This window comes from Narcine bancroftii, chromosome 4 (assembly GCF_036971445.1).
Source record: "Narcine bancroftii isolate sNarBan1 chromosome 4, sNarBan1.hap1, whole genome shotgun sequence".
Lineage (NCBI taxonomy): Eukaryota > Metazoa > Chordata > Chondrichthyes > Torpediniformes > Narcinidae > Narcine > Narcine bancroftii.
The window spans coordinates 134343722-134368781 of NC_091472.1; the positions used below are offsets into that span (position 1 = coordinate 134343722).

Sequence of the window (25060 nt, forward strand, 5' to 3'; positions counted from 1 at the left end):
GTCCTTCCAAGTGAACCAATGTTTCACTGGTGAATCTGCAGGGGTCGTCTATGGTGCTCCTGTCCTATCCTGATTCTCCCAAACCCCTCCATTCTCCAGGGCCACAGCAGATGGAGAAAAGTAAGCTCCTCCAAACTTCCAGGCCGCAGCGCCCCCAGCAGGTGAAGAAAGGTAAACGCCTCCAAACTTTCAGGTCGCAGCGCCCCCAGCAGGTGAAGAAAGGTAAACGCCTCCAAACTTTCAGGTCGCAGCGCCCTCAGCAGTTGGAGAGGAGTCACAGATCCCCCTCTTCCGTAGGAACGCAGATCGCTTCCGGGTTGTAGTGTGGAATTCGCGATGTCCACCGAATCAGCGAAGAAAAGAAAGACGAAGGTAATCCGGAGTGACGGCGGCCCGGTGGAGAAAGAGCCAAGGAAGGGCCGAGGTGAAGGTGACCAGGTGAGCGGCTGGATGGGGCGGGCGTTGAGCAGGCAAGGAAGTCAGGGCTCAGGCCTGGGGCCCAGCTGCTGGACCCGAGTCCGGGCTGCTCTGCACGGAGTGCATCAATGCCGGCTGGTTCCTCGCTCTACTGGGCACCCGCTTGAGTGGTTCAGACGCGTTCCACACTCTGCACTGTGCTGCCTCTGTCTTCCGCCATCCCTTCAAATAGTCCGTCACTTCTCGCACACCCACCCTCCCCACGAGCCCGACCACCTCCTCTTTCCCCCCCCCCTCTTCCCCCTCCCTCCCCCCCTCTTCCCCCTCCCTCCCCCCCTCTTCCCCCTCCCTCCCCCCCTCTTCCCCCTCCCTCCCCCCCCTCTTCCCCCTCCCTCCCCCCCTCTTCCCCCTCCCTCCCCCCCCTCTTCCCCCTCCCTCCCCCCCCTCTTCCCCTCCCTCCCCCCCCTCTTCCCCCTCCCTCCCCCCCCTCTTCCCCCTCCCTCCCCCCCCTCTTCCCCCTCCCTCCCCCCCCTCTTCCCCCTCCCTCCCCCCCCTCTTCCCCTCCCTCCCCCCCTCTTCCCCCTCCCTCCCCCCCCTCTTCCCCACCCTCCCCCCTCTTCCCCCTCCCTCCCCCCCCTCTTCCCCCTCCCACCCCCCCTCTTCCCCCTCCCTCCCCCCCTCTTCCCCCTCCCTCCCCCCCCTCTTCCCCCTCCCTCCCCCCCTCTTCCCCCTCCCTCCCCCCTCTCTCCCCCCTCCCTCCCCCCCTCTTCCCCCTCCCTCCCCCCCTCTTCCCCCTCCCTCCCCCCCCCTTCCCCCTCCCTCCCCCCCTCTTCCCCCTCCCTCCCCCCCTCTTCCCCCTCCCTCCCCCCCCTCTTCCCCCTCCCTCCCCCCCCTCTTCCCCCTCCCTCCCCCCCCTCTTCCCCCTCCCTCCCCCCCCTCTTCCCCCTCCCTCCCCCCCCTCTTCCCCCTCCCTCCCCCCCCTCTTCCCCCTCCCTCCCCCCCTCTTCCCCCTCCCTCCCCCCCCTCTTCCCCTCCCTCCCCCCCCTCTTCCCCCTCCCTCCCCCCCCTCTTCCCCCTCCCTCCCCCCCCCTCTTCCCCCTCTTCCCCCCCCTCCTCCCTCCCCCCTCCTCCCTCCCCCCTCCTCCCTCCCCCCTCCTCCCTCCCCCCTCCTCCCTCCCCCCTCCTCCCTCCCCCCTCCTCCCTCCCCCCTCCTCCCTCCCCCCTCCTCCCTCCCCCCTCCTCCCTCCCCCCTCCTCCCTCCCCCCTCCCCCCTCCTCCCTCCTCCCTCCCCCCCTCCTCCCTCCCCCCCTCCTCCCTCCCCCCCTCCTCCCTCCCCCCCTCCTCCCTCCCCCCCCTCCTCCCTCCCCCCCCCTCCTCCCTCCCCCCCCCTCCTCCCTCCCCCCCCCTCCTCCCTCCCCCCCCTCCTCCCTCCCCCCCCTCCTCCCTCCCCCCCCCCTCCTCCCTCCCCCCCCCCTCCTCCCTCCCTCCCCCTCCCCCCCCTCCCCCTCTTCCCCCCCTCCCCCTCTTCCCCCCCTCCCCCTCTTCCCCCCTCCCCCTCTTCCCCCCTCCCCCTCTTCCCCCCCTCCCCCTCTTCCCCCCCTCCCCCTCTTCCCCCCCTCCCCCTCTTCCCCCCCTCCCCCTCCTCCCCCTCCTCCCTCCTCCCCCCTCCTCCCCCTCCCTCCCCCCCCTGTATCCCAGTAATTAACAGCCAATATACAGGTTAACGTGCCAGTGTGAATGCTCGCGAATCGGTGTGCAGGTGTCAGATCACCCCGGGGATGGACTGTCCAGGTCAGGTATATCATCCCGGGGCCACCTGATGCCTGCGTACCAGTTAGCCCAGTGTGAAAGGAACATGGGGTATCCTGGGACAAATTAGTGAGGATAGGCACCCCTCTCCCCTGGGATGCCTGGTGGTGAGTGTGAAAGGACGCAGAGAACTGATTAACAGTGTAAACGGCTTCTTTAACTGGTTCGTTGAATAGCCAGTGTAGTTATACCCCAACTTTCCTGCTCTGTGCCCTGGCCAATGAAGTCACATGCCTTCAGTTTATCTCCCTGCTGCCACCTCAGGAATCCTTGAAGTTGCCAACCAAGGTTCCTCTATTCCTCAATACGCCACAAGGTTCCCCCATTCATTGAGTATATCCTACCATTTGTCCTCCCAAGTGCATCTCCTCACATTTAGTTCCATCTACCATTGCTCTGCCTACCATTTTAGGTGATCAGTATTGCCCAGTAGCCTACAACTATTCTTCTATCAACAAAATGACTGATCTTTGCATCATCTGTATACTTACTAATCGTACCTCTTATATTCATATCTAAATTGATAATGTGGCTTCCAATTACAAAAAAAAGCCATCTACCACATTTTGCCTTCCATCACCAAGCCAATTACCCTGGATCCTATGGGCTCCAATCTTTTGGACAGTATCTAATATAGGATCATACAAGACCTCAACTGCATCCTATGGCCTTGTGCGCAGATTGTCATTTTACTTGCTAATGAGTCTTGCTCTTTCACTGATAACCTTCTTGCATTAAATATACTTCTAAAATGTTTTGGGATTTTCTCATTTCATTTTGAAGTCCCTAAAGGAATTTCCATGTTTTCATTTTTTTTTTGGCCTGGCACAAGTTTCCATTTTTATTCCATTATTCACTCTTTGACATCCAGGGTTAGTTACTTGGACTTGATGTCCCAATTTTGAATGTTTCCTATGTGTTGGATGTAGGCTGATCCTGTGACTCGTGGTGTGTCTCAGGGATTGGTGCTGGGACTATTGTTGTTTGTCATCTATATCAATAGGCCCTTTCAAGCTGCTGTATAAAATGGGGTTGCCTAGTTAGCACCCCTCTCACGCAGCAGCTTGAAAGGGTCGACTTGGTCAGCGTGGTCCAAATCCAACCAGGTCGCTGACCTACCTCAGAGGTAGTCAGGAATCCAGTTAAACTTAACTAGGTTGCGTCCACTGGCGGCTTGAACAGGAAAATGGCCGACCCAGTTACTCCTGTGATGCCAGCGCTTGCACACTAGTCACAGAGAAGCCCCTGACTGAAGTGCCTGCTGCAATCAGGGGAGAGAAGGTCACTGCCACGGGGGGAGAGAGAGGGGTTGCTGGCGTGGTGGGGAGAGAGAGGGGTCACTGCCGCGGGGTGGGGGGCCATTAATTGCCACTGCTGCAAACACCACTCTGGTTGTGACAGCTCAACGCTCGTGGCAGCGGGACATTGAGGGGGTTTGGTGTTGATTGACGGTGGGGGTCGTGACTGATTGACGGTGGGTGGGGACTGATGGAGGAGGCAACTGATGGCTGGTGGGGTGATGGGGGAGACTTACCAATAGTTCCCGAGTGCATGATGTGTCACTTACCGTGTCATCACAGGGGCGGGATCCTCCTTAAATGGCCAGGTTGGCCATTTAATGGGTCGATCTCCCTGCAGCTAAAAAGATGCTGGAACTGTGTTTGCCCCAGTAATCACACCTGGGTCCTCGGAGGGCAACCCAGGTGCTGCAGCTTAAAAATGCATAATAATCTGGATGATAATGTGGTAAATTGGATCATCAAGTTTGCAGAAGACACAAAGATTGGAGGTGTTGTGGACAGAAAAGAAGGTTTTCAAAGCTTGCAGAGGGATCTGGATCAGCTGGAAAAATGGGCTGAAAAATGACAGATGGAATTTAATGCAGATAAGTGTGAGGTGTTGCATTTTGGAAGGACAAACCAAGAAAGGACATTCACATTGAATGGTGGGCATGGAGGAGTGTGGTAGAACAGAGCGACCTGTGAATACAGATACATAATTCCATGAAGGTGGCATCACAGGTGGATAAGGTTGTAAAGAGAGATTTTGGCATATCGGCCTTCGTAAATCAAAGTATTAAGTACAAGAGTTAAGATGTTATGGTAAAGTTGTATAAGACATTGGTGAGGCCAAATTTGGAGAATTGTGCTTGCAGTTTTGGTTACCTAACTACAGGAAAGATATCAATAAGATAGAAAGAGTGCAGAGAAGATTTACTAGGATGTTGCCTGGACTTCAGGAACTGAGTTACAAGGAAAGGCTAAACAGGTTAGGATTTTATTCCCTGGTGCATAGAAAAATGATAGGTGATTTAATAGAGGTATTTAAAATTATGAGGGGTTTAGACAGAGTAAATGCAGACATTTTTTTCCACGGAGGGTGGGTGAGATGCAAACCAGAGAACATGGGTTAAAAGTGAAAGTGGAAAAGTTTAGGGGCAACATTTCAGGGAACTTCTTCACACAGAGTGGTGGAAGTATGGTACAAGCTGCCAGCTGAAATGGTGAATGTCAATTTTAACATTTAAGCAGAATTTGGACAGGTTCCTGTATGGGAGGTATGTGGGGGGCTATGGACTGGGTGCAGGTCAGTGAGACTAGGCCAAAAAAAGTGGTTCGGCAAAGACTGTAGTTTTCTGTTTTTATATTGCTGCATCCAGTCTACCCAGGTCTTGTCATATGATATTGAGAGCAACTTTCGTCCAATCCAGGGCCTTAACATCCAGTCCATCCTTAACCCTTTCTATAACTTCTTTGAAACTTAAAATAATGGTCTTAATCTCCAATTGCTTTCCCACAGACACTTCAGTGTAGCCCACCACCATCCCTGAAGTTCAATCTACTACCTCCCCTTCTCGAGAAGAGCAATTTGCATACTTGCTCAAAATTAACTTTAAAATGTTTACCCCCTCTATGCCTTTTATAGTGAAGTAATCTCAGTTAATATTGGTGATTTTGAAATCCCCACCTTCTGTAATCCTATTACTCTTGCATTCTCTGAAAAGCCCAGAGGACACGTGTTAAGAGTTCAGATTTTAGATTTATTGTCAAAGTACACATGACATCACATACAACCCTGAGATTCCTTTTCCTGCAACCGAGGCAGAATAACCACTTATTGGTAGTGCAAAAAAAAACTGAATTCCGTGTACACATGTAAACAGATAATGAATGTAAATATAGAGAGAAAAAAATCAATAAAGTGCAAAAGTAAGAGTCCTTAAGAGTCCTGATTGAGTTTGTTGTCGAGGGGTAGCAGCTGTTCCTGAACCTGGTGGTGTGAGTCTTGTGGCACCTACACCTCTTTCCCGATGGTAACAGCAAGAGGAGCTTCTTCACACAGAGACTAGTGAAAATGTGGAACAAGCTGCCTGCTGAAGTGATGAAAAAAAATATGGATGGAGGGGATGTTGGATGCAGGAGAATAATGATTCAACATGGACTAGATGGGCCAAAGGGCAATTTCTGTGCTGTAATTCATTGACATATTATCTATTTCCTGCTTAATGGTTAGGAGGCTTGTACTGTACCCCCAGCAATGTGAGTGCCCCTATTGTTCCCAAGTTCAATCTGTAAGGTTTCATTTGAAGATCCGTCTGAGATATCATCCCTCGTGACCACATGTCCAAGCCTCATTTCTCCAGCACCCTCATCCTGACTTCCCAGCTGACCAATATTAAGGACCTCTGCATTGTTAATTCCTGTCAGAAGTTACAGTGCTTCACCAATTAAAGTAGCATGTGCTCACCTGCATCAATCTTCGTTGTGACACCAGACACTACTGACAGTTGTTCATTTGTTTGAAAGGCTAAAATGCAGTTTGTTTTAGGAGAACAAATCTTATAGTGAGGAAGCAGAAGTGGACACAAGAGACCCTGCCAAAGACTATGATTTGTACAAGAAAACATGTGAAGATCTTCAAAGGCTGATGGCTGAGATTCATGAATTGAAGAGTAAAGGAGGGAAAGATGCTGTAAGTATTCAATTGCATGAAGTAGCAATTTCTTCAAGAAAAATATTGACTGATTTCATGAACTCTGAAACACATGCCTGCGCCTTGGATCCTTGACTGGTACTGTTGTGTTTGCCCACTGGTATTGGTTGTGTGAGAAAAGAAAGTCATGGGTTGCAGAACCCTCAAGCTCACTTCAACCAAAAAGTGCAGGGTCCCTAAATTAACCTTGTTTTCCTGCGATGAAGAGAGGAATAAAACATGAAAGTGATTGAGGTGAAAGCACTATTCTGGAGAAACTCAGCAGGTCAAGCAGTGTACTTCATGTAGCAAAGAGTAAGATTCAGGCTTCAGCCCATCATTAAGGGTTGTGATGAAGAATTTTGTGTATGTACAAAGATATAAAAGTTGGTAAATTAAGTAATCTAATAGACAATGTGTTTCACTAATCAGGGCCAATTAAATACTTTTGTACATCCTTGTTGTAATATGGGAGATGTTGCAATGAAAAGAAGCAGTGTTGTAATAACCAGATGAGCTGATCTGTTGGTTGGAAGATGCATATTAACGAGGACTACAGGGAATATGCTTGTACTTAATTGGAATAATGCCTTGGGATTTCTTGCATTCATGTAATTGCAAATGAGTTTTCGGTTTAATGGCTGATCTGAACAGTGCATCTCATCCTTAGCTCATTTCTGAAGTGTTAAGATAGATTGCACACTTAAATTCCAGCAAATCATTGGTTCATACTGCCCCATTAATAAAACGATAAAATTGCCTCAGAGTGCTAAGCATGTGCTTTATAAATGTTTGTTCAACTTTTAATTCTTTTGGATTAATAATTAATACTTAATTTTTTTTTTGTTTTTTTTTATCTATATCGATTTTTTTTTTAAGATATATATTTTTTATTTTTTTTATTATACTAATAGTATTAATTCTTCACTCTTTATCGTGGGGGTGGGGAGGGGGTTTTAGGGGTTAAAAATAGTTTTTTTTAGTCTTAGTTTTTAGTTGTTAGGGGGAGATGCCGAGATTGGTATTGTATTAACTATGTTACTTTGTACTTGTATTACTTTATTTTGGTTTTTTTCTGTACGTGAATTACTTACTTTCTTCATATGTTAAAATTAATAAATAAAGTTTTGAGAAAAAAAACTTAATTCTTATTTACCTTCTTGCAGGCAGTAGAGATTGATGAGCGGAGGATCCAGAGCTGTATTCACTTTATGACTCTAAAGAAATTAAACCGTTTGGCACATATCAGATTAAAAAAAGGCCGAGATCAGACACATGAGGTAAATACTGTGAGCATCAAGATGAAGTGGAGTTAAGCAAAGTAGCAATCCATAAACAAAAACATTCACTGCATTTTTTTATAGGATGGATAGAAAATTGTCCAAAACAGTTTTATCTCCCACCATATTTAGCTCGAGTCAATTTGTTTTGTCAAGTAAGTTAGTACAGATGGTACCTCTCTTATCCAGTGCTCTTTGGTCTGGCAACTCCCATAGTCCAGCACATTTAGGTATGCGCCACTTAACGTCCCTTTGGGCAACGTCCGATTGTGTGTACATCTGTGGTCCCATAATTGTTCAGTTACCTTGAGCAAGTCCACAGCAAATATATGAAAGGCGATCACTAGCTGCATTCTTTAAACCCAAACTGATCCGACTGCCCCGCTCTCTTCCCACAGCCCTGTACCAGTTCCAAGAAATCCCATTGCCCCGCACTCTTCCCACAGCCCAGTATCAGTCCCCACACTGATCCCACTGCCTCACTCTCTCCCCATGGCCCTGTGTCAGTCCCCCACTAATAAAATGTTTGCAGGTGCACTACAGTATCCCATATAGCTTTGTTAAGTTTATAATATGGTGTTTGCACAACGTCAATATCGCATAATGCCCAGTTTCACAGAATGTATCATGGACGTTAAGCGGCGCATACCTGTGTACAAACTCCTAACAGACAGCACGGGACTCAAACCCTGGTCCTGATCGCTGGCGCTGTAAGGGCGTTGTGCTAACCATGCCACCCCACTATATTATTTCCTGTTTTAAGCTTTGTTCTACCTTTGATATGTGACAGAGTATTTAGAGGTGGCTTGGAAGGAATCGCTAGAGCAGTTTACACACACATTTTAAAATACAGAATATTTGCAGGACTTTTGCAGAATGCTTTTTTGCAAGACGCAACAAAGTATCGACATACAGATTGCCTGGGAGAACATGCAATCTTTGCAGGCAGGGGAGAACAGTTTTGTTCTCAGAGAGAGAGGGAGTGAAACAGAGAGGAGAGACACAGAAATCAGTTCCAGAAGAACAAAGCTGGCAAACTTTGGAAGGCTGCCTGGTCAAAGGAGAAGGCTGGTGGTCTGAAAGATGACCTGAAAGAAAGAGGATCATTTAGAGAACCCTGAAGGGGGCAAGTTTCGTCAGCAAGACTGATTGAGAAGGAATCAGTTGTGGATGTCTTGGAAAAGGAATCTCTCTCTGAAAACCAGCAAGAACCCTCTTGAGTGGTAACCATTTGCCTGTTTAAGCACCAAAGACTGGTGAACTTTGCTAATGCTAACTTCTGTGCACAGTCCAAGAATTGCCTGCAACCAGTGAGATTGGACTGTGATCCAAAGAACTTTTCTAATCATAAATATACATTACACCCACCTGCGCTTAGTATTAGAGGGGGGATTAAGTAGTTAGGTAGGTTAAGTAATAAGTTAAAGTTCAATTCTGTTTTCTTGTTCAAATATAATTAAAAACTACTGTGTTGTGGTGCATATCTATTGCTGTTGGTTTTTGGGGTCCTCTAGACTCTGGAACAGATATGTTTACGTAGGGAGTTCCTTTAGGGGTTAGTTTCCGTTTTTGGCATTTTCTGTGGTCTGGCAGTGGCCAGGTCCCAATGTCGCTGGATTAAAGAGGTACAACCTGTACCACTCTTTTATATTCTCCTCTTCATGTGTTTTTCTTTCTGTTAATTTGAAATGGATTGGCCTTGGCAACTCAGCTTTGTAAAATGTCCATTTTTGGCATTTTGTAAATACAATGGTTTTAAATACTAGAAATGCAAATTGCTTTACAGGCCAAACAGAAGGTGGATGCACTTCATCTTCAACTTCAGAATCTTTTATATGAGGTGATGCATCTTCAGAAAGAAATCACAAAGTGCTTAGAATTCAAGTAAGTTTCTCTTATCAGTGGGGGAGGTTTGCTTTTTTTAATTGAAGTCACATAATTTGTTTGGGCAATATGAGTTTGAAGTAAAGCATTTCAAATCAAGTAACTAAGTGCAGCAAAGTGGACAGTACTAATTCACAAAGAACAGAAAATGTTGAAAGTATGCAACAGATCAGAGTGAGAAGCAAAGTTAACTTTTCAGTTCACTGACTTTCCGTGCCCAATCCTGCATCTTTTATCCTAGCATTGCATAATTTTAAGTTGGTCCTTAAATTTAGGTGGATAAAAGTTTAAATTTGTACAAACTGATAAAGACTATGAACATTAGAAAAATGGATGCATTTGTTGCATTGCTGCTACAGTGTAAGAACAGCAGTGATAGTCCAAATCAGAATTTTGTGTGATTTGCAGAACAATGTGGGCATGATCATTTTACCATGTACCTGCTGTTTTGATCTCTGTTCAGGTTAGTGCTACAGAAGAAGCCTCTCAGTATTTCTCAACTTGTGGTCCATGGTTCATTATAAATGGTCGGTATGGACTCAGCAAAGGCCAAATGTTGCTGATATACAAGACAAGATTGTGAATTTGATGACAAAAAAAAATTTCAGAACCATTGCTCTAGAGAGCACGCACACACAGATCACAGGACAGTAAATTGAAGTTGTAGGGAACGGGTAATCTGAAGTTTGAGCTAAACAAACCACTTGACTTAGACCATAATGTCAGATAGGACTGAAATAATTCAGTAAAGGTTTCTAATTACTTACCACCTGCATTGTCTTTTAGATCCAAACATGAAGAGATTGACTTGGTGAATGTGGATGAATTCTATAAAGATGCTCCAGTAGACATCAGTAAGCCTAACTTTACCTTGAATGATCCTCATCAGCAAACTCTGTCCCGTTTGGATTGGGAACTAGAACAGCGTAAAAGGTAGGGAACAGTTCTGCAATTATTGTTTGATATAAGCTCAGAAATGGTACATTAAGAGCACTCTGGACAAATTAACCAATTCATCCCACTCCCTTTATTTCCCTTTTGAAATATTTGTTGAATTTCCCATTGAAAGTTGCTGTGTTTTGCCACTTTCTCTGGTAAGGGTGTCTGGATCATTACAGTGGTTTTCTTTTTGTAAATTCCTTTTCTCCTTTGCCAGTTATCTTAGATCTGTGTCCTCCAAATGCTAACTGGATTCCCATTGGAAATAGTCTCATTTATTCTGTCAAGACCATGGACATTTTTAAATCAAATTTCTTTTTAACATTCCATAATCTAAATATCCATGTTTCTTCCAGCCTTTCTTTTGTGCCTTTTCCTGGACTTTGGCATCCTTCTAAAAAAGACCATCTCTCTCCACATGGGACAAAAGCACCATTTTATAAACATTTGCCATTATTGTGTTGTTTTTATTCTCCGCTGCTTCATAAAACAAAAGATCTAGCGTGCTCTTTTTGAAAAAGCTTCTCAATTTCTCCTCCCACTTTCAGACATTAAAAAAAAGTAAATCACATCACATTAAATTTTGTTCTAATGACCCTGCTCATTTCATAACTTTATATCCTGTACTTCCAGATTAGTAGTATGTAAGATGGTCCCAACACCGTGGGCAGGGAGTTCGTCCTGCATATATCCATCCAGTGTGGAAAGTATCCATCCACCATTATTCTGCCTTCAATCCACCTTCAATTCTGTGGGTCCTTGTGCAGTATGTGAAATTGCTTATACAATTCAACTGGACCACTCTTGGCCACCCTTCTATGACAAGGAAGTTTAATCAAAGCATTTGTCCATAAACATTTTTCCAAGGGTTAACTCATTGAAATTGAAGGCTCTAAACATTCCCTGACTACATTTACCAGGCACTGCATCCATAAGATTTCTTTTTTTATATTGCTAATTTTTTTTTCCCCTCTTCATTTGACTACCTTTTTGCTATTGTTGGAATATTTTTTTAATTTTATTTTTTGCATGCTAATCAATTTGCCTTTTTTTCATTTCTTCTTTGTGCTTCATAGTTCTAGGTTTGCTATCTTGGTGTCCCAAAAATCTCTGGATATCTATCTGAGGTTTAATCTTGTTTAATTTTGTTACAGGCTGGCAGAAAAATACAAAGAATCACAAGCAAACAAAGAGAAAATTATGAAAGACATAGAAATAAAAAAAGAATATTTAAGCAGCTTGCAGCCAAGACTCAATGCTATTATGCAGGTAAGAGGGAAAGTGTAGCTTAGTTTTTTTTAAATCAGCTTTTTGACAACTGGAATGATAAAAGGGTGTTTTTTTTACTATTGAAAAATAACAATATAGTCAACTCCAGATACCATCTTCAATTAAATCAAATGCTATGTTTGGCTTGTTCACACAATCTTAATGGGGAAAAGGTGTAATATAAATATTAGCATCGTCAGTAATTATCAGGTTCTTTCCATCTGAAAATAAAGTACCTTTTTTTTAAATGTTTGAGTTTTAAGAGTTTAGGGCTTTTTTTTTTCTTGCTGAAATTTACATTAAACTTTTCTGGATCCAAATGTAACATGGACATTTATATTTCTGCTCCAAACAATTTATATTATCCACCAAAATGTAAACCAATCCCATAGAACCATGGAGACACACTGAGTTCCTCCCCCACCTAGTTCTATCTGCCCATAACCCACATATGTATCCACTTGAGTTTCTTCTCCCTTGTTTTACCTCTCCTATCCTCCTCTGTCCCACCTGGTTTTATCGTCCCCCTTTCTCCTTCCCTGATGTGCTTTCACCTATCATCTACCAGCTTTTGTCTCAACCCTCTCTCTCATTTCCACATACCTGCACGTTCATTCCTGAAGCAGGGTCTCAGCCCAAAATGTTGACCATTCTTTTGTGTCCACAGTTGCTGCTTGACCTGCTGACTATTTCCAACAGAGAATTAAACAGGAAAGTCTCCATTCACTGTGATTGCAGAGCAATGCACAAAAGTGCTGAAGAACTCAGCAGGTCACACACTGTCTATGGGAAATAAAGAGTAACTGACATTTTGGGTCTGAGACCTTCATAAAGGAATAAGCAAAAGTAGGTAGGTTCCTAAACAAAAAGGGAGAGGGAGAAGAGAGGACAGGTGGAAAGAAGGGGCAGGGAGTGGTGCACAGACCAGCAGTGATAGTATAATCCTTGTAACAAAAGGATTTGAACTCTGGTCGCTGGCGATGAAATAGCATTGCACTAACCGCCATGCTAACCGTACCACTCCATTAATCTCAAGATCTTTAGTATAAAACCAAATTGTTTTGTTTTTGTTTGCATTCAACACACAATTCCAAACAGATTTTGACTTAAACTCATACTGAAAACAATTAATTAAATTTTGTTTCCTTGATGATTTAAAACTGAATGCATTGAATACCTATCCACACAGAAGGGGATGACTTGTTCTCAGATCTGTGCTTGCATCCATTGGAAATATGAATGCTTATTTCAGTCATGGTAACCTTGAAACTGCTAGATTGTTACAAAAATCCACCTGGTTCACTAATATATTTCATGGGAATAAATCCATTATCTTTAGCCAGTCTACTTGTATGCGACTCTTGAACCTCCAAAGTAGTTTTATCTTAATGCTCCTCTGACATGATTAAGTGAGGCATTCAGCCAGATCAAAAACAAGCTGTATTAGGAATGGGTACAAAAAGCTGCACTTACCTGCAACGCCCACATCCCCTAAAATGGAATCATGAGTAAATGAGATCAGGATCAACATCCAAATTGAAAAAAAATAGAATTCATGGTACAAGATGCATTGTTGAAGAATATTTGGACAGAGGTGGTGGGAAGAGGTTATTTGAGATCACAGCTGAAACACCAGGCAGTCCCTCTACGGAGCAGCCCAAAAGTTGAACAATAACATTATAGATAATTAATCCACCCTCCCCAAGTTTACAGATAAAGCCTCTGTCTGGGGCAACTCTTATTAAGCAGGGATAAGTAGACGCTTTAAGAGTCACCCCAACAGCGAGCAACAGCCACCAGATCTTAATCTTGGGCAACACCATTTTATTCGAACACTTTATTCAAAGAGCTGCTATGACCAAAGCACGATCAAGGGACTCCGCTGGCTGAGTATTTGCTCTGATCTTCACCAAAGGTTTATGTTACTTCAGTAAAAAAACACTTACTTTTACAATCTAATTTTTAAATTTATTTTAATTTTAAAAATTAATTTACTTTCCTCGATTTTATTTTTTATTTTTGCAGGTTGCTTGAATTCTGGATAACAGTTTTACTGAATTAAAACTTTTTAGCATCATTAAATATTACATTCAGAATTTTACTTTCTATCGATCAGCCACCAATTTTTCACCTGACTTTTATGAACCATCACTATCTTTTGGAGACCCCTGCACATCAGTAGAATCCTAATACCTTTAGGAAAGAGGTAACTGAAGATCCTAATGCTGCACAAAATATCTAATGAACTATTGAAGCAATTGTGGCAATTACATTATTATGCAAATAAAATCAACTTTTGGGCGGCTCCTTAGAGGGAAAAGAACCTGCAGATGCAGCGATGGTTAAATATTTCAAAGAATGTGACTGAAAATAAACTAAAATGCTTTAAGGTTTATATACATGCAAGTGAAGTTTATTCAGTCCAAGTACTGTATAGTATTTTTGACTTTTTAAATGATATATTGATAATGCAGATATTAGTTAGGGATTGTAAGAGTGAATCTCAAGCAACTGTAAAACTCACTTAAACGGCATCTACCAATCCCAGGGGTTTGTTTTACTGTACAAAGAGTCTCCAGGACCAAAAGAGACAATTCTGCCCGGTATTCCAGCTGTGATCTCAAATAACCTCTTCCCACCACCTCTGTCCACATGTTCTTCAACAATGCATATTGTACCATGAATTCTATTTTTTTTTCAATTTGGATGTTGAATCTGATCTAATTTGCTCGTGATTCCGTTTTAGTGGATGAAGGTAAGTGCAGCTTTTTGTACCCTTTCCTAATACAGCTTGTTTTTGATCTGGCTGAACAGCTCACTTAATCGTGTCAGAGGAGCATTAAGAAAAAACTACTTTGGAGGTTCAAGAGTCGCATACAAGTAGACTGGCTAAAGATAATGGATTTATTGCCATGAAGGATATTAGTGAACCAGGTGGATTTTTGTAACAATCTAGCAGTTTCAAGGTTACCATGACTGAAATAAGCATTCATATTTCCAATGGATGCAAGCACAGATCTGAGAACATGTCATCCCCTTCTGTTTGGATAGGTATTCAATGCATTCAGTTTTAAATCATCAAGGAAACAAAATTTAATTAATTGTTTTCAGTATGAGTTTAAGTCAAAATCTGTTTGGAATTGTGTGTTGAATGCAAACAAAAACAAAACAATTTGGTTTAATACTAAAGATCTTGAGATTAATGGAGTGGCACGGTTAACATGGCGGTTAGTGCAATGCTATTTCATTGCCAGCGACCAGAGTTCAAATCTGATGCTGTCTGTTTGAATGTTCTCCCTGTATCTGCTTGGATTTCCTCACACCCAGGGTTGTAGGTTAATTTGTGTGTAATTGGCCAGCATGGATTTAAATGGCTGGAATCAGTTTCTACCATGCTGTAAATAATTTTTTTTTTAATTGAATGTTCATTGACAATTTATTTTACTGTCTTATTAGGCATCTTTACCAGTCCAGGAGTATCTTGCTATGCCATTTGATCAAGCTCATAAACAGTATGAAATTGCCAGACACTTGCCTCCTCCACTTTATGTGCTGTATGTACAAGCAAATTCTTATGGGCAAGCTTGTGGTAAGTCACATGTCATATTGATTGAGTGCCTTGAAATGCAAAAATTTCAGATTAGTGATGCCTTTTTTTCCATCATTGTTTCTAGTTAGTTAAAATTATCTTATGCAACATTTATTTAAATGGTGAATTGAAAATGTTAACACTCTTCTAGTCTAATAATCTAGTGTATTGGTAAATGTTATGTGCTAAATAGTATGTTTTTCTTTGTGAATATTTTTGTCGTACATTTGATCTTTAAGATGTTTCAACAATATTAATATTTTGCGTCCATATATTTTGTGCAGCACTCTTCTGACCTGATCTTCAGAAACCATTGCAATTAAATAGTTTTTCAAATAAGGCAAAATATTTGTGATATTCTACCTCATCTTTTGTATAATTTAAGTGTTTAATGCTGTGGATGGTATTTGTAAAGCAGAAGTTTCACACTACTTCTGTGACATTAATTGTTTTACCATTATTTTCCTAATCTGCTAGTGGTACTTTTGTTTAGTTTTTAATTTAGTTTAAGAGATAAATATTGAATTAATCTCAGCATTGTGGCTGATCTGTTTTCTTTTACTGATATGGTGTCTCTCTTTCATAATCCCTTTTTGTTTGTAATCCTCTTCTGGCTGTGGTGGTGGATGCCCCATTAGCCCAGATGAACAAGGCCTCCCAGCCCTATGGGCGGGGTGAGTATTGGGGCTTGAATTCTTTCAAAACTACGCTTTGAATTTTTTGCATTTAGAACTGTGGTGCTTGTATGTTACAATACATAAAAGACTACATGCAATAAAGCAGTGATGGTTTTAATCAAAGATAAGATCTTAGACCAAACAAACTTTTGAGAGCTTCGCTATTTCTGACCAATTCTTGCCAGAGGTTTAATGATGTAGACTTGTTTTCCTTTTTTAAAAAAATCATAAAAACAAAGGGAATTTTTTGTATTCCACCCCAATTACCTGAAGCTTTGTTTAAAAATGCCATGTATTCATACTTGAAGTTCATACAACGACCTTCAGTGTTTTACATTTTTAGCATTACTACATGTGCCTCTTGGGAATCTAAATGACAGTATCTTTAACATTTAATGTTAGAATTCCATAACCAATTATTTCAGTTGGGAAGAAGCTACAACCATTCACTTGCAATTTTGTCAATTTTTTAGAGTTTATCTATGTATTTATGTCAGTTTTCTCTGAGTCTGTGTACTCATATTTTATGTTTATTCTGGGTAACCTGGCTATACCTCACCCAATCTAAGTTCAATTTAGGGTCGCACAGTTAGTGCAACACTATTCCAGCTTCAGTGGCCCAGGTTCGAATCTGACACTGTCTGTAAGAAGTTTGTACGTTCTCCCCATGTCTTTGTGGATTTCATCCTAGAGCTCCATTTTCTTCTCATCCTCAAATGTACGGAGATTGTGGGTTAATTGGGGTGTCTGGGTGGCATAGGCTTGTGGGTTGGAAGAGCCTGTTACCATTCTGTATCTCTAAACTTAATTTAAAATTTGACTTAGTGCATTAACTTTTAATTTAAAATGTGGGATATTATTTTCAATCTCATGTCTTGTTGCTGATCTATTGCAAAAATTAAAAGTAGAATAACTAGAAACTACCTTTATTAATAATGGTACGTTAGGGTTAGGATTTTTTGTATGATAAAGTCCAAATGAATTTTGCTGCTTTTTTTATATATATATGGTTGATATAGATTTTTGGTGGAAAAAGTTCAAATAAACTGCTAAACGGTCTTAAAAAGAGAAATAGCTCAAAATCCTAAATCAATTAACATTTTGAAACTGGTGAGTAAACTTAAAATAGAAAATATCAGACCTTCCTCTTGCTTTGCATTGATTAACTGGCACCAAGATCTTGAATTCAAATTATAATTCAGTAAGAATATTCACGCAATATGAATACTAATATTAAGTAAATTCAGCTTTGATTTGGTCATCTTTATTGCATTTATAAAGTGGGTGAACAATCACAGACACCAGCACTTTTGATGTCTTTCCTATTATGAGGAAACAAGATAAACATGTGTATATTTCTTCCTGGTGATTGGACTTCTCATTGGTGATTGTACTTTATAATCTGGCCACTATTAATGGCTTTTTATTGGTCATTTTGTGATTTTTAATAAAGCTTGCAGGGGGTCCTTAATAAAATTGATAACACATTTGTGAATTTTATCTATTTTATTGCCTATCACTGTTTTTCATTGCATTATCCTGTTTCACCGCCTCATCAATGGTGCTTTTCATTGCACTATACTTATTGGTGCATCAGTGTATGTTGAAAATAAATGATTTTGGAGAAAATATCATGGTTGTGGAAGAGAGAAGGAAACATTCAATGTTTGCAATATCCAAGAACTTTTATCTTCATGGGGGGGGGAATTAAATTGGTACCCTCAAGATATCACCATAAACTTCTAACAGATGTTATATTTTTAAATGATTTAATGTACGACTGATAGAGTAGCCGTACATTGTCCAAAGGACTGTGCACAAGTTTAAATTTGATTACCTTTGATGTCCATTAGATGTGCACACATTGTTAAAGCAGACGAACACATGCACAGAAATAAATTGTAGAACTGAAATAAGACCTGCTTTGCCACTCTCTTTGCATTCTTGTGCATCCAAGCCAACAAGAGGCTTAAAGACTGTTTCTTCCCCACAGCCATCAGGCCTCTGAATGAATCCCACAATAATGCTATCTTCTGTCCTTGCTCGGTATTCATTTATTATGTTTCATTGTAACTCTGTAATTATGTTCTTATTTGTCTACTTTATATGGCTGTAGGAATGCTAGAGTTCACCTGTTAGACTGCTTGCAGAATAATTCCCCTCACTGTACCGAATATAATGCGACAAATAAACTTAAGGTGGAGTCATGGCAGCGCACTGTTTTACATTATCTTCCTCGTCTCCTTTTTTTTGTTTTAGGTCAAACTTTTTAAATAGAATTTTTTGGATACGAGTATCCTCAGCAAGACGAGAATTAATTGCCCATCCCTAATTATCCTTGTAAAGGTAGTAATGAGTTACTGCCTTAAGCAGCTGGTGTCCTCCCCATGCAGTTATTTTCAACCTGTTGTCGGGGAGAAAATTCCAGAATTTAGACTCCATGATCATGAAAGAACACAAATAAACCTGTATGTGGGGTGATTGGATAATTTGGAAGTAGAGGTGTTCCCACACAACCTTTGCTTTTTTTCCTTGATGATAGAGATTGTGGCTTTGGGAGATGATTTTAGAATAGTCTGGGCAAGTAACTGCAGAACATGTATATGGTACACCTGCAGCCACTGTGTGATGGTGTTATCGTTGAGCATGGTTGATAAGGTGATGATTAGTCAGGCTGCTTCAATCTGGATAGTGTTGAAATCCATAAGAGTTATTGGCAGGGAAATTAGTGAGACCATTACGTGTACTCTGGCTGTGTTGGAGATTATCATTGCTTATCACTTCTGTGCTACAAAAGTTACTGGCCGTTTATCATGGCAGAATGTGGTCTAGGTCTTGCAGCATGCTGGCATGGATTCTTCAGTGATTGAGGAGTTGTGAATGAAATTGACCGTTGTTTATCATTCACAAACTCCTCCATTTCTGACTCTATGATTAAAATTAGGTGGATGGATGAAGCAATGGAAAATAGTTGGGCCTAGAAGCCCTGTAGTTATGTCCTAAGGCTCACAAGATTGACTGCCAACCACCACCATCATTATTTACACATTATATGATTCATTGCGAAATTTTACCTTGCTGTCCATTTACTTCAGTTTTTTTTAGGGTGCCTTGATGTCTCTCTCTGTCAACTGCTTCATTAATGTCAACAACAATCCATGTCATCTCATCTTTGGAATTTATCTGTTTGGTTCATATTTGGGCCACAGTTGTGATGAGGTCTGGAGCAGGGTTATCTTGGTGAAATGCAAACTAGGCATCGGTGACCAGGTGAACGTGTGCCAATTGCTCGTGTTGTTGATGAACTAAACTGCATATTTTGGACTAATCAATGCCCTTGAAAAAATAAGGTACATTTGGAGTAAGAATATATCCCCGTCAGAATATAGTATTTGCTTTTTGGTATAAAGCAATTAATTAGCTTTATTTTCAATTTTAGTTCTACTTCCATTTCATTCAGATGGGCGAAGGTCCTGTTAATCATCATTTTCTGTGGTTTATGAGCTGGAGCTACTTTAGTTGCATTGTTCCAATTCTAATTAGTGGAGGACCCAATGCCACAATTTTCTGAGGATAAAAACAAAAATTGCTGGAAATACTGTTCTCAAATCTTAAAGAGAAGCAATTCAGGATTAACATTTCAGATGCCTTTTGACTTTTACCAGAACTTGATCAATGGTGAAAAGCTGATTATTTTTCTCTCTGTAGATGCTTTCTCCCTTTTCATGTCATATTTCCAGTATTTGCAGTGGTTCTCTTTTTTTTTTAATTAGGTTTGCATTCTGTGACACGGATGGGAAAAATTAGAAAAAAGAGGGAGCATCATTCAGTCTCTTGGTTTAATAGCGACACATCTGATCATTTCCCTCAGCACCATTTTTCTGCTCCCACCTGTTGCCTCAATTCCCTTGAAAGGGAAAAATTATATATTTTGCTTGCATTTCCACTGGATTTAAGCTGATGTACAGACAGTAAGCACTGTTCCAGCCAATGAAACAATAAGATTAACAAAAAAGACTATTTCAAGGCAGTGACCTGAAATTTGAATCATGTCAATTTAGCCACAGCACAAAATATGTCTGGCTAAAGAAAGTTTATTATCATATTCTTCTATCATCATATTCTTCTTTCATCATATTCTTCTATCATCAGTCATGAATGCTGAGACAGGTTTCATGGGGTTCAGGTTTGGCTGGGTGACTAGGATACTCCTGCTTCTGCTTCCTATGTATTTCAACTCCTTTCCACAGAGTAAAAGCCTGCCATGGTCTTGCTCTATTGCTGTGTGTAAATTAAGGTTAATTGCTGCACTTATGCTCTTTTCCTACCCTGATTATCCATTGGTTATGAGAAAGGCAACAAATATGTTCAACTTGACCACTATCAAGTATAATATGACTGAGTAAATTGATGATATCTCCAAATGCCAAGCTGGATAGTTGTGGAAAGATTTTTATACTTCAGGATATAGATAGCAGCCTTTTGTGGCAGTAGTGTGTTCATTTTCCTGGTACTTAATCATTTGATTAACTTATGTGTTTGGAAGAAATTGTCTCAAGGAAAAGAAGAGCCTTTTTTAAAACCAGTGAACTATTGTAATGCCTTTAACTTGTTTATGTAGTTGTTTTTTTCCATGGCTAATAGACTGATTTTTTTTTGGCTAGATAAAAATCTTACCGTCGCCATTGATGGGGATGTGGAAGAAGCCAAGGCACTTGCGAGACCGCCAGAGGATTCCCAAGGTAACAATTAATCTTATTTATTGAGACTTTGGAATTTTGCTTGCAAATTAATTCTTGCCTTGGTTAAGTTGGATGTTTCTTTTTCTGTATGGGCGGTATATTTGCCCATTAAGCCATGTAGACCTGTAAGGACCCAGATACCACACACTGTAAGATTTCACTCATTCGGAATGAAGCATTTGGCTTTAGATTAGAGGGGGAGGAAATTAACAACCAATATTTTGCTCCATATCATTCTTCATTAGGTTTCTTTTATACTCCGAGTTTGCCTGCCGTAAGGCAAACAAAGAGTCGCCATGAGTTATGCTTGGTGCCCCTGAAAATAGAAGATAAGCAAAAGAGAGTCCCTTCAGAATCACTGAGTGTCCGTGGATTCCTCGAGGATTGACTCCAGCCTCTGCAGCCACACAGACTCCAGTACAAACCATCGGCAGCCTTAGCTCCAGATCTAAACCTCTAATATAGTCAGGAAGCCTTCAATGCCCGACTCCTCAGGGTTCCTTCTTGCCCTCAACACCCCTTGAATTCCAGTTCTGATACCAGGTTCACAAGAGCCCGTCTCTACTCGCCCTCAACCTTTGTGGGTCCTTCAGTCCATAGCCTGTGTGAGTCCTTTCACCGCAAGTCATCATCACCCCACAGCCTGTGTGGGTCCTTCAGCCACTGAGTCTCTCGCTGCTCTGCAGCCGTGGTCACTATCCTGTACGGTTGCCTTCTTTACTACTTCTCAGCAGGGAGGTGTTCTCCCTGTTTCTGGTGCCCTGCACCAGTCCGCTGCTCCTCCGGAGTCTGCAGCCTCATGGTGCTCTTCCCAGCATAGGTACTGCCATTTTGGACATCTACCTCAGTGGTTGAAGGATTTTTACAAAAAAACACCTCAGCTCCTTTAACGGGCCATTTAAAGCCTGGATGGAATCAAGACCAGACATTAGGACCCTGCAAAGCAGCACTATGTCTCCACTCCCTGTTCGCCTGACAGCACTGCCATTATTTCAACTAAATAGGAATATGTGTGATTGTCAGTTTCTTTTTGTCATGGTTTCAGTTTATTTGCTCTTTCTTGCAGATGATGAAAGTGACTCCGATGCAGAAGAGGAGCAGACAACAACTGTAAGTAACAGTCACTTATGAAGTTAATCTCAGATTATGTTTACTGACATTGAATCATTCCAAAACAGAATCAAAAATAGTGCTCCTTTGACCATTATGCTGGAAATCTTTGTATCTTCATTAGAAGACTGTGCAATAGAAAACTTATTTTCTTAATTTTGAACTGAAATGTTAAGATTTTTTTTGATTATTGTTAGAAATTTACTACAAATGCCTCGACTTGAATTTGCAGGGGGAAAAATAGTCAAGCTTCTGGAATTACAATGCTGCTGCAGGTGCGGACCCAGGGAGAGCTGGAAGCAGAAGCACAACATGCTGCTGCCAGCTCTCTACAGACTTTAAATGGCCAGTTAAAGGAGCTGACAGTGTTTTATTTAAAATTCTCTGACTGCAGAGAAAATGTCAGCAACTGAGTTTAGTAGCAGCCACTAGGGATTGCAGACGCTGGGGGAACAGTGGACTGGTGTAGTGCACCAATAACAGGCACCACCCCTACCCACTTCTCGGTTGGAGAGAGGTAGAGGGGAGACAACCTTGAGGACTGTGACAATGGTGGCGGACCAGCTAGGGGCTCTGCGGCTAAAAGACAACACAGGCTGAGACTATTGTGACTTGCAGGTGAGGAACCCACACAGTCTGGCTCTTCAGCAGCACGGTTCCAGGCTCAAACAGGCTGGCCAGTCCATCACGGTTCCTGATTTCCTAGGAAAGGCAAACATACATTCATGAGGTGGTTGATTTGTTGCAGTACACAATAAAAACCGAATAGAATGTAGCGCCTCAAGCAGCACCTCCTGCCACCGAGTAACAGGCTAACCATGTGTTTTTAAAGCAAGATTAACAGTCTTCCAGACTTTAGCATTAGCCCTTTCGACCTGCCCATTGCCCAGCGGGTTGTAGCTCGTGGTATGGCTGGTGGCAATCCCCTTCCGTAGCAGGGCTCGCCGCAGTTCAGCGCTCATGAATACTGAGCCCCTATCGGTATGAATGTAATTGGGAAAACCAAAATTCTGTCAAGCTGACGAGACGTCAGGGCAGGCAGGGTATCGCAAAGGGAAACCTGGAATATTTGTCATTTACAGTAAGAAAATATACATTTTTGTTGTAGGAAGGTAACAGTCCTTTAAAATCTAAGCTAATTCTCTCAAAAGGTCAGGTTGCCTCGATGAAAGTGGCCTCCGGAGCTTTGAAGTATTGCAGTTTGCATTCTGCACAAACGGGACAGCTTTTAGTCAGTTTTCTGACTTCTTCCAGAGAGTAAGGAAAGTTGTTAGCCCTTATGTAGTGGAAGAATCTCGTGACTCCTGAGTGGCACAGTCTGCTATCGATCTCTTTTAGCCCTTCCAGCTGAGAACCAGCAGCAGATCGTGACAATGCGTCAGAGGGATCATTTAACCTGCCCGGACTGTACTTGATCACATAATTATAAGTTGAGAGTTCTATTCGCCAGCATGCCATCTTATCATTCTTGATTTTACTTTTGTGTTTAGTACTGAACATGTAGGGTACAGATTTCTGATCAGTGACAAGAGTAAATTTTCTGCCAGCTAGAAAGTGTCTCCAGTAGCGAACAGCTTCAATAATAGCCTGGGCTTCTTTTTCAATGGCAGGATGTTTAAGTTCAGGTCTGTGTAATGTGCGGGAGAAGAATGCCACAGGTCTGCCCTTTTGATTAAGGGTTCCTGCCAAGGCACAAATCTCAGGCATCAGTTTCCACTTGGAATGGGACATCCTCGTCAATGGACGAGAGTGCAGCTTTGGCAATATCAGCTTTAATTCTCTCGAAAGCCTTCAAGGCCATTGGAGAGAGAGAGGAAAAGATTTAGTGTCAAACAGAGGGCGTGCCTTCGTGGCGTAGTCCCGAACCCATTTGCAGTAGTAGGAAAAGAATCCCATACACCTTTTAAGGGCTTTTGCTGAGTCTGAGGGTGGTAACTTCTTAAGGGGGACCATTCTTTCCGGGACGGGGCGGATTTCGCCCTTGAGGATAATGTAGCCCAGAATGAGTAGCTCTGTCGCATTGAACACACATTTGCCCTTATTAAATGTAAGGATGAGTTCTTTACCTGTTGGTAAAAATTTCTTTAAGTTGTTGTCGTGCTCAGCCTGTGTTTTCCCACAGATAGTGACATTATCCAGATAGGGAAATGTACCCTGTAACTCATACGTACTAACAATCTTATCCATTTCCCTCTGAAACACGGACACACCATTAGTGATCCCAAAAGGTACCCTTTTAAACTGGTATAAACCCACCCCCCCCCCCCCCCATCAGCCTCAAAAGCCGTATAGGGCAATTCCCTTTTCTTAATGTGGATTTGGTAATAAGATGCTTTGAGGTTGATAGTGGAGTACACTTTGTATTGCGCTATCTGATTAATCATTTCATTGATGCGTGGCAGGGGGTAGGCATCCAGGTTAGTGTAACGGTTGATTGTCTGGCTGTAGTCAATAGCCAGTCGTCTCTTAGTGTGATTTTTCACGACTATCACTTGGGCCCTCCATGGACTCTTACTAGGTTCAATTACTCTCTCTTCAAACAGTCTCTGGGTCTCTGCTTTGATAAATTCACGATCCTCTTTCTGTAAGAACGGCTCTTAGTGGCAATCGGCTGACAGTCGGGATAAATCTCTGAAAAGGGAAGGAGCTTTGATCTTTAATGCAGACAGACCGCAGTAACTAGCGCAGGGGGATGGTAAGTGTGGGTAGTGGCCCACCAAAATTTAACACTACACTCTTCATCTGAGATTTAATATCTAACCCCAGTAACACAGGGGTGCAGAGCTCTGGCATAATAAGGAGCCACACATCAGCAAGGCAATGTCCCTGCAAATTTAAAGTAACTTTACACTTGTCCCATACAGTTTTTGTAAGTTCACTACAATCCATCGATATCTTTCGGTTCGCTGGATATCTCCGCAAATTTAAGGCTCTGGCAACTTTCTCGTGGATGTAGCTGTCAATACTCCAGAGTCTATTAGACAATCAAGAGTCTCACCATTCACCTCCCCCTTCTTGGTCGACCATTCCAATCCGTAACATCCCCCAAGCTTTACATTCAATTGAGCTATCACGGGATCTCACCTTGTCGTCACTTGAAGTCGATTCAGCCTGCTCATCTGAAGATACCCCCTTTTCACAGTTGTCTTCCATTCCTGCATCTCCAGGATGCATTTTCTTGGTGCTTCTCTTCTTCTTATCAGTGGGAGTACTTTTCGCCTTGCATGCTTTAGTGAAGTGGCCGAGTTTCCCACAATAGCTGCAGGTAGCAAATCGAGCTGGGCACTTCTGTCTGGGGTGCCAGCTCTTAACACAGAAGTAGCATTTTTCAGGAGTTTGCCCTTTTCTTTCTTTCGGGGTTCCAGCACTCTT

The 25060-nt window shown here is 42.3% G+C and overlaps 1 protein-coding gene across 8 annotated transcripts in view; it reads left to right on the plus strand.

Annotated features, from left to right (window-relative positions):
• Positions 1-268: 268 nt before the first annotated feature.
• thoc5 (THO complex 5) overlaps positions 269-25060 on the plus strand; it is a 59125-nt gene continuing 34333 nt past the window's right edge. For 4 of the 8 annotated variants that reach the window (XM_069932895.1, XM_069932896.1, XM_069932897.1 and 1 more), the window contains exons 1-10: positions 271-438; positions 6055-6198; positions 7365-7478; positions 9265-9362; positions 10149-10295; positions 11456-11570; positions 15027-15159; positions 15798-15833; positions 20501-20578; positions 21645-21688. In XM_069932895.1, the coding sequence (XP_069788996.1) occupies positions 337-438; positions 6055-6198; positions 7365-7478; positions 9265-9362; positions 10149-10295; positions 11456-11570; positions 15027-15159; positions 15798-15833; positions 20501-20578; positions 21645-21688 (1011 nt within the window). In that variant the 5' untranslated portion in view covers positions 271-336. Of the gene's footprint in view, positions 439-6054; positions 6199-7364; positions 7479-9264; positions 9363-10148; positions 10296-11455; positions 11571-15026; positions 15160-15797; positions 15834-20500; positions 20579-21644; positions 21689-25060 lie in introns of all 8 variants that reach the window. The other 4 variants (XM_069932900.1, XM_069932901.1, XM_069932902.1 and 1 more) reach the window with 3 other exon arrangements.